Source organism: Galleria mellonella, unplaced genomic scaffold, assembly GCF_026898425.1.
Source record: "Galleria mellonella isolate WM207_F2 unplaced genomic scaffold, CSIRO_AGI_GalMel_v1 utg117, whole genome shotgun sequence".
In the NCBI taxonomy this organism is placed as follows: domain Eukaryota; kingdom Metazoa; phylum Arthropoda; class Insecta; order Lepidoptera; family Pyralidae; genus Galleria; species Galleria mellonella.
This window is the reverse complement of record NW_026441980.1, coordinates 8,516,707-8,526,759: the sequence shown is the minus strand read 5'-3', so window position 1 is coordinate 8,526,759 and position 10,053 is coordinate 8,516,707. Positions and strand designations below refer to the sequence as shown.

Sequence of the window (10,053 nt, the reverse complement as noted above, 5' to 3'; positions counted from 1 at the left end):
ATATAAACATAGACAAAGTATTATATTATCTGTGACATAGTATTTCAAAAGGAAAATAAATATCTCTATTGCGAAGTCACAGCAAATAGAATATTTTTTAGGTGTTATATCTAACCTGAGACATACTCATTCTAATTGATGCCAGGACTATGGTCGTCTAAGGTTGTCGAAGGACCCAAGTGGCGTGACGCATCGAAACAATAATAATGAATATCACTTTTCATCATTATGCAATTGGGGGTAGCGTTACTTAATATTTATAAGTACGTACTTAACATTTTTGTATACATACTTTGGGTCATAAGATTAGCCGTATGGTACCGGCATAGAATGGGCTACCCTTTCTTTTCCCGTGGGTGTCATAAGGGGCGACTAAGGAAAGTTAATATTCGAGGGCTGGGCAGCAGCGTCCCTCTTAAAACATCACAAAAGCTTTATTGTGGCGACTACTGGCAAAACTCCTCTTATGGTGGAGGCCTAAGTTTAGCATTGGACAGTTGACGGCTGATATAATAACTCACAGACTGGACAATATAGGTAGGCGAGTAACAAGAGAGTTCACCTCATGGAATGTGGCAACAGTTGTCTGTAGTGATAAACAACACTATAGCAAGCGTTACAATAAACAGATATATTGTGATGCCCATGACACACCATTAGGTGGCAGACTATTAAGTCTGCCATCTCCAAGAAAACAATTGTTGTGTCTCATGCATCAAGGATTCCATTCTGTCTCTGTGACGATCTAAACCTTTTTAAGTACCTACAGCTAATTACAATACTTATTACAACCATTATTATTTGGAGATAATTTAACAATTCATTTTGTATTATTACATGGAATTTACTGGACACCCATAACAGTGACCACGATGACTCGTTTTTCCCAGAATATCCACGCCTATCCGATTCACTGGTCAGTCTACTATCTTATTGTACTCGTGCTTTCATGCGAAACATGCAACTCAATTGGCAAGGTCGCGCATAGCTACAAAAACGCAATAAAATACGTACTTAATATTATAGTAACTTATATGACAGCTCTGTGATAAATTTAGGAACACATACCGAACAATTACATACACTCTCTTACTATTTTTACAGTAAATTTATTAAAAATAAAATAGGAGATGTGTTGTTGGGCTTTGGTTCGAAGAAGTCGAACAGTAGAGGCATAAGGGCATAACACAAGTTCTTGGGAGTGTAAACACATAATAGGTGCCATGCATGGTTCATGACATAACATAGGTATTTTTTTTAATGGGTGAAAATGAAATAGTGACTTCGCCTGCGCTATTGGTATACACTGGCAGGGCACCAGTGATGGATGATTGGTGAGGATGAAAGCAGGTCAGTTAGCCCATCGTGACAAGTCCACAAGAATTAACCACGATGGTATATTGCTAGAAAGGGGGTTGTTAGAACCTATTACTAACAATCCCTTCCCCCAACATAGGTATTGGGCTGCTCATAAAAAAATTAAAAATATGCTTACAGTTGTAAACTCACAAGTATTGTTATTGTAAGGTTGATTTGGTTTGTTAACAGTTTTTAAAAAAATGGAGAATTAGTAGGAAATTAAATTTACAGTTTTTGATGTCGGCCAGAATCAATTTATAATCATTACTAGGTCGTGGTACTCATGTCCAGTGCTGACCTTAGAGGAAAGGACAGGTAATAACCACCCGGGCATTGCAGAATGAGGGAGCCAATCAAAGAATTTATTTTCTGTTTTATCAAAGATATTTTTTTAAATTTCTTCAATTGTTATGTAGAATATAAATAAGAGTAGAGTAGAATAGAGAAAGTTTTACCTATTGAATAATAACTCTACAAAGTCACTGGGCTCTAATTCTTTTTTTTTATTAGTATTTATCATGCGGTAAGTCTTTACCAGTCTATGAGCAGAAATGTTGATACATGTCGCGTGTGGAGTTGATTCCCCTTTAAGAATCCATCTCTATAAAATTGTTTCACTGGCCCGTTTTTGCTAGCTTGTTGAAGTCTGGTATTTTGCCTCGTCTCTTCAAGCGTACCATACAGACCGGTAATAACAATTACATCTCAAGTTTATTCGGATGATTAATTCAGCTTAGTTTTATACTTTTTACAAATGTTTGAGATTTTTCCTTAAAAAAATTGATTTGGAGAATTCGGTGAACCTTTTGAATTACGAATAAATCAGGTTGCGTTGCGTATTTGCTATTGGATACATTTTTGAAAATAAAAGTAACTAGCCCATTGTTACATTTATAAAATCAAACATATACATATAATTTAATTATTTTGAAATGTTGTGAAAGAATTTCTTTGGGAAAACTCTATTATTATAATATCTGTGATCAAAATAACTGTCTACGATTCACGACTAAATTACTATTTGGTGGAGACACCTCGTTAGCAAAAAAGTTAACTGCGTTATATTAGGGTGGCAGGAACCCAATTCATTTGTGAAAATATCGCCTATAATTTATCTGTGAAATATTATAGGGCACTATAATTTCTTGCGACCAGAGCACCTCCTCGCGGTGACGGTGGTAACGGTAAAAAATTTAACTTTGAGGCCGACAAAAAAAAAATGGAAGGAAAAGACTCAATAAAATCTTTCTTTTGTACCTGCAAAGTGGGGCTCAAACCGTAGACTGTTACGCTAATATAAAACAACTACTATTTAAGGTGTGCAAGGCATCTGACACAGCCAATAAAACTTACATCAACAGGAACGGGAGACATATTTTTAAGATTTAATAGTGCTTTTTTTTATAACACAGGGGACAAACGAGCATGCGGCTCACCTGATGCTAAGTGACTACCGCCGCTCATGATCACCCATAACACCAACGGCATTGCAAGTGTGCTGCCGGTTCTGTTGAATGAAGTTCTGATGAAGAATCTTCACAGATATAAATGTCAATTGAGTCATCAATGTTGGATAGCCTATAAATATACGTTCACTTTGAATAAAATGAAACTATTTTTCCGTGACTGTACTCGTGAACCCCTAACCGTTAGTATGCAATTTATCAATGAGCGCACCATGGCCCACATCGGGATATGGTTCTTTAAATATTTTGGTACTTGAGACAAGTGTTGGCTATTTTTAGCGTGTAACCTCAAAAATTAGTATCATTATTATTGAGACTGAAAATAGTACAAATAATAGTTTAAAAATTCAAATAAGGCTGTCATACGAATTAATAAAATTTATAAAAAAGAGAAGGTAACAGGGCAAATGAAAAACTAAATACAAAAATTAGAGTTAATTATAATTATATAGTCTTAAGTGTAATAACAAATTATTTCTTTGACCCCCCAAAACCAGAGAACCCCATTATTTGAGCGAGCTCTGATTGTGCAGGTGAGTCATCAGTTTCATCATTGTCTTGAAGTTTGCGTTTCTTGTCACGGCGTCTCTCACGGCGCAGTTCTTTCAGCCTCGACTCCTCTTCCGCTGCCTCTCTAAGCCGGGTATCCAACTCATATTCATGTTTCTTTTCCTCCAATTTTCGTTTATTTAGTGCAAAACGAGCCTTTACCTGTAAACAGAACATTTATGTCTTTGAAATACTGTACTTTAAAATAATTTGTACATTATCTTAAAAAAAAAAATTATAAACTAGTTTTTGTGATTAACGGTGTGTAAATTACTTATAAAGGTTTCGTGAATTATCACTAAGTCCTATAAAATCTTTTTTAAATTGTTTGAATGTTTGTTAATCAATCATAAATAAGCAGCTTAATGAATATGAATTAAATTTGGTATAAAGATAAACAATATTTAAGAATAATACATAGAGTATTTATATACTACTTAATGCCACAGTGATAGGTTTACACATTTCATAGGAATTATAAATGAATAAATATTCACTTATATTTATTATATACTTATATCACAGTTTCCAGATAATTTACATTTATCAATACAGATGGATATAAGTAATATAAAAATAGAAAAAATCAGTCTGAAGTTAATTGATCAAAGTCATTATATATATATTTTTTTGATGGATGATAATGGAATGGTATCCCCGCCGTGCGCTAACGGTATACACTAGCTGGGCACCAGTGAGAGATGATTAGTGAGGATGAAAAGGCAGGTCAGTTAGCCCATAGTGACGAATTCAATGATAAATTAGTCAATGGTTTTCAGGGGGAACATTATATATTGATATGGCATACACTATGCAATCCTTGTCAAAGACCTAAACTGAACATTTTATATATTACTAGTGTGTTTTATTTTATTCTTTTAAATTAAGAATTTATTTCAAAAGGAACTAACACAAACATGTTTATTAAATGATTTTTATGAATTTTTATTCATATTACAAGGAAATGATAATATTATCATTTCAACTATTAAATGTTCACTGCTGAATATAAGCCCATAATTTGCAAATAAGAACATTGCAAATCTAGCATTAATAATTTGATGATATAAAAGAGCTTGTTAACAAGTCTACTTTCATAAGGATGTTATTATTATATTTTTAAAAGTGCTTCTGAACCACTTGTATTTACAGACTTGTAAAGCAATACTCCTAGCATAACCTCTACATAGTCTTCTATCTTAGAGCTTACTATGTACAGTTGATATAAAAGTATTATTTTTTAAGATTATGTTTTTTTTTAATGATGTCTGTGTTTATGCCATATAGTCCTGGTTTAGAATGGGTCACCACTACCTTTATTATGGGTGTCATAAGAGGCAATTAAGGTAACTTAATAGTTGAGGAATGGGTAGCATCATCCCTCTTAAATCATCACCAAAGTTTAACCAGCCCATTCGCCAAGCATGATGACTATTAGTAGAAACTCCAATAAAGGAGGCCTATGTTCAGCAGTGGACAGTTAACGGCTAATGTGATATACATAATGGGAAATTATGTATATGTGGCCCCAGAAAACTTCCACATGAAGTTGAATCAATTGTTGGAAACAAGAAATATAGTAAGTTCATAAAATTTGCCATTGTAAGAACTTATATATAGACAGTAAAAAAGTAGTTAAACCAGATAATTAATTACTTACTTGATCTAAGCTACTTCTCTCAATTTTCATAGACATGCCAAGATTCCTTTGATGTTTTTTGCCATTGATATGATCCAAGAAGTTAATAGAATCCTTAACCACACAGTCACACACATTGCAGTAGTAGCCCCCTGATTGAGATGTTGGTGTGTTTTTATTTATGACAACACTCTTTCCCAACTTCGAGTCTAGGTCTACCTTATAGTCTCGTTGTTTAAGGAGTTCTCGTTTAACAGGTGGGGCTGTAATGGTAAATGTAAATTTATACATACAGTAAACTTAATAAATACTACTAACTAATATTATATCATATAATATTTTTATTAACTAATAGGACTTAATTATAGTTATAAGATTTAGTTTCATGTAAGTCATATAAAATTATTAATAGTTAAGTATTATATGATGAGTTTTACTTAAACATTGGTAGATATCTTGGTCATACCCACTGACCAGCTTGTTTTATTGTCTGGAATGTTATTTTTAATTTACCATGTTCTTGTACTCGAAATGTTTGTCCTAAATATACATAATATAAACACTGAAATTGAAAACCAACAACAACATTTATCTGATGGAGAAAGATTATCATGATTTAAAATGTTGTTACCTTTCTTTTTAGATCGTTCTTCTTCTTCTAATTCTGCTTGCAATCTTTCAGCAGCAATTTTCTCGAATTCATCTTTATCCCACTTTCTGCGGTGATCATCGGGTCTCATACTCATGGTGGAGGATTAAATATGTACTTGGTTATTGATTTACTAATATTGAACGATAAAAGAATTCTTTTAAGAAGGAAAAATAAAAGAAAACACTATTAAGTAATTTCAATATAATATGATAAAAAATTAATAAGACACAAGCACAGCAATTTCGACATAGATATATGACAATGACAGTGACACAGGTTAGGATTGCCAGATGCCATTTTTAATTTTTACCCAACTGAAAAAACGCCTAATTTGACAAGATTTTGATTACATCGAGCGCTTTATTTTGTACCGTGCACAATTTTTTGTGAACTTCTATGTTATTATCATGCAGTTCTACGATATATCTTGCAAATGAACTTTTTTATACTTTACCGTGGACGTCTGCGATATCGTTGTGTCGACGCCATTTTTATTGTTATATATTTATTTAATTTACATGAATATTACTTAGTTTGATTAGGTAAAATCTTGAAATTTAAATTAAAACCAATTCATCTCAACATATTTTGTAGTAATTTTTCCCTTCCCTTGATAATAGGTCATATATGGAATACTGTTCTCACCTATGGACAGAAGCGCCTCAGTACCAATTTTTTCCGTTAGACCGCATTTAAAGTTGGGCGGCTCAAATTATTGACGATCAGCGACTTACTGTTCGACTCAACCCACTGAAACTGCGAAGAGATGTTGCATCTCTGTGCACCTTATACCGAATTTATCATGGGGAGTGCTCTGAGGAATTGTTCGGATTGATATCTGCTGGTGATTTTCACCACTGTACAACCTGTCATAAACTAATGTTTCATCTCAAACATCTGGATGAGTGGCGGTCTTTCACCGTGCGTTTTCCAAGGCACTTCTTTTCACGCACAACCACTTTTTGAAATCGACTTCCAGCAGCAGCATTTCCGAACCAATACGACATCATAATCTTCAAGAAAAGAACATATTTTTTAAAAGGCCAGCAGCACACCTGCAATGCCTTTGGTGTTGTGGGTGATCATGGGCGGCGGTGGTCACTTACCATCAAGTGAGCCGCATGCTCATTTGCCCCTAGTGTTGTAAAAAAAAGTATAAAATTATAATCTCAAGGATAGCGCAGACAGGCACATGCATATACATATAATACACATGTAGGAGAATCTATGAGGTATATCTATTAAAATACTTGGTAATATAATTGAAACTATTGCATCGTCTTATGTTTTTATTTTAAATAATTGTATAGATGACGGCTAGCTTCCTAATCCAATGAAATTTAGTAAAATTGTACCGCTTTTTAAAGAGGGGATTAAAAATGATCCGATAAACTCCCATTTCCATTCTTCCCGTGCTGAATAAAAATGTACGAAATATTTTACCCCAAATAACGAAAAATATCCAAACTGGCAATGCCGAAACAGCAGCACAGACTATATAATACTACAGTCTTAGTCAAAGTCACAATACAAGCAGAAACCTTTTAATATCCTATTAATTATGCTTTTTTTTGCCGATATTTATGAATCAAATAAATAAAATAATTTAAAATGTTAATTGAGCTATTTTTCAATTTATATCATATCGTACGGGTTTACTTAGTCCTCTGGAGAGGGCTCCAATACTGTTTATTTATTTTGACCCATATTTTTACTTTATATCGACAAGACCGCTATTGTGTTATAGTATAAACATACTTTATTTCTGATTTAGTTTTGTTTCATCCTCACCTATTAACTCTCATTGGTGCCCCGTCAGTGTAAACCGATAGCGCAGGTGGGATTACCATTCTATTTCATCCATGAAAAAACACAATGTTATGAGTGTGAGGGAAGGTATCATTAGTAATAGGTCTAATAGTTCTATTGCTAGCAATACTATCAAGTCAATCTCCAAGCGGTTTTCAGCGAAGTAGTAAGCTTCACTTACAGACATAAATAGCATCATGGACATTACAGAATATACGGGCACATATGCTATGCTATCGTACCCAGTAATTTCGTTGTCAAATTACCTTATTCTTTAAACGAACAACACTTCTAGTACAGTTATTTGATAATGCATAGAAACAAGAATTTCTTTATAATACTAAACAGCTTGTAAGTGTCACTTATTTGTAAAAGATATTCTACCTTGGGCGGGGATTTAATCTAAATTGACTCCTTTTCCTGCTACACTAAATATTCTATTTTCGATTACTCTAACTCTGGATTTGAAATAGCGATTTCATTAAAACAAAAAAAAAAAAAATCACACTACGTTGATTGAATACAAACATGGATTTGAGAAGTAGGGAAACCAATGAAATAGACCGTTCTTACATGGGACATCAAAATAAAACATGATTTTAAGTTAGACTTTTAGGAATAGAAGGGTGAAAACTGCGTTCAATTTGGTGCGTAAGACATACAGACAGAGATACTGCTACACAAAATTTCTAAAAACTATTATTATTTTGGTTTCGTTTACTCCTATTAAAATCCCTTACATCAATTTTCTTTTAAACATCTTTCATGTACCTACAGACCACTGTTCAGTTACAATTTCATTATATTAATAAAATAAGAATAAAATAAGGAGTAAGATAAGATAAACCACTTAACAATTTATTTTTCAATTACGAAGATTTATGTTAAATTTGTTAAGGGCAATGATTTTTTATTATAATATAATTCGTTATATTTTCTAACAATTTTGTTTATGGATGATAAAAAAATAAGCTAACGACTATAATTTCTAAAGGGGTAATATGGGTCCGATTTTGTTAAAAATGAATAAAGTGACCAAAGTTATGTGTATTTGTCGGAGGAAATATAACAGTCCTCATAGACAAGTATGGGTTAATGTGACGCGATTTAGGACAAGAAGCCTGACGAAGTGATGTCATGAGTCGAACGAGCCGCCGCCCGACTGTGACACATGGCTCGGCCATAACATTATTATGACGAGAAATTTCTTCATTTTGCCCTTTTTGCCGTTGGGATAGCTGTTATCTATCATGCCTTATGTAATCTAGTTGAGCTATACTTCTGGTTGTTATAAGGGTTGTTTTAAATGACATTATTTTTTGTCCCCTGCCCTTACATTCATTAGCTTGTACGAGTATTCTAGTCGTAACAGTCGTTTTTTTCTTATAGCACAGATTAATTATTAGTTATTATAGTTTTCTACAATTATAAATAGTAATACTGTAATTTTTTTTTATGGTGGACTCGAACCGACTCAAATACCAGAATTTATAATAAATAACAATAAAACATTCTGTATAACGACGTATGTCTTTAAAATATTTAACAATTATGTGTTAACTAAGTTCCATTTTCTTTAATGGGTGATAATGAAATGGTAATCCCGCCTGTGCTATCGGTATATGCTGGCAGGACACCAGTGAGGGATAATAGGTGAGGGTGAAAGTAGGCCAGTTAACCCGTTGTCACGAATTTTACTAAAAGTAGCCATGATGGTTTCCAGGGGGAACCGCGTGGAGGCCGACCTGATAGGGTATATTGATAGCAATAAGACAATTAGACTCGTTACAGACAATTCCTTTCTCCCCACTAGGTTCTATTTTTTTTATGGGTGAAAATGGTATAGTAACCCCGCCTGCGCTAACGGGATACGCTGGCGGAGCACCAGTGAAGGGTGATAGATGAGAATGAAAACAGGCCAGTTAGCTCATCATGATGAATTTATCAGAAAATAACCATAATAGTTTCCAGGAAAAATCGCGAGGAGGTCGACCTGGTTGGGTATTTTGTTAGCAATGGGATTCTCAGCCTCCATTACTAACAATCCCTTTCTCCCCACTAGGTTTCATTGGACACCGTCAATTTTATTTATTCTCTCATGGAATGAGAGTAAAAACAAAAAATCATTAGATAAATGTTAATTTAATTATTTTATTTACCTAGGTTAAATTAAGAATTAAGGACCTAGGGACTTATTATATAGCTTTGCTCAGGTTTTTTATCTTAGTAAATACGTAGGTAAGTATTACTTTTTGTGTTGTATGTTAATATAAGATATACTTTCCTATGATTACAGAAATGTTCAAGATTCTTTTCTTAATAAAGGTACTGCTACGTTTGCTTCTGCCAGTTACTTTCGATGTAAATTGCATGACTCTCCCGAGGCGAACAAAAGTTGACAGATGTCAGCGGACATTCACCGTACTTGTGATAGAGAGACTTCATGTGACTTCTTACAAACGAAATAATATGATTTTGTTGCTCGACATGAATTGTAAATAACATTTTCTAAAAAAAAAATCAAGTTACGTGTAATTTACTTTTTACCTATTATAGGTGATGGGGGTAATTTTTGGAGT

At 33.6% G+C, this 10,053-nt stretch overlaps 1 protein-coding gene across 1 annotated transcript; it reads right to left on the bottom strand.

The window, feature by feature from the left end:
- Positions 1-3,245: 3,245 nt before the first annotated feature.
- On the bottom strand, positions 3,246-5,932 carry LOC113511735 (zinc finger matrin-type protein 2). Its single transcript, XM_026895443.3, has 3 exons — positions 5,645-5,932; positions 5,035-5,276; positions 3,246-3,536 (listed from the first exon to the last, which is right to left on the bottom strand). Exons 1-3 carry the CDS (start codon positions 5,757-5,759, stop codon positions 3,297-3,299), a joined length of 597 nt encoding a protein of 198 aa, XP_026751244.1. The 5' UTR covers positions 5,760-5,932; the 3' UTR covers positions 3,246-3,296.
- Positions 5,933-10,053: the final 4,121 nt, after the last annotated feature.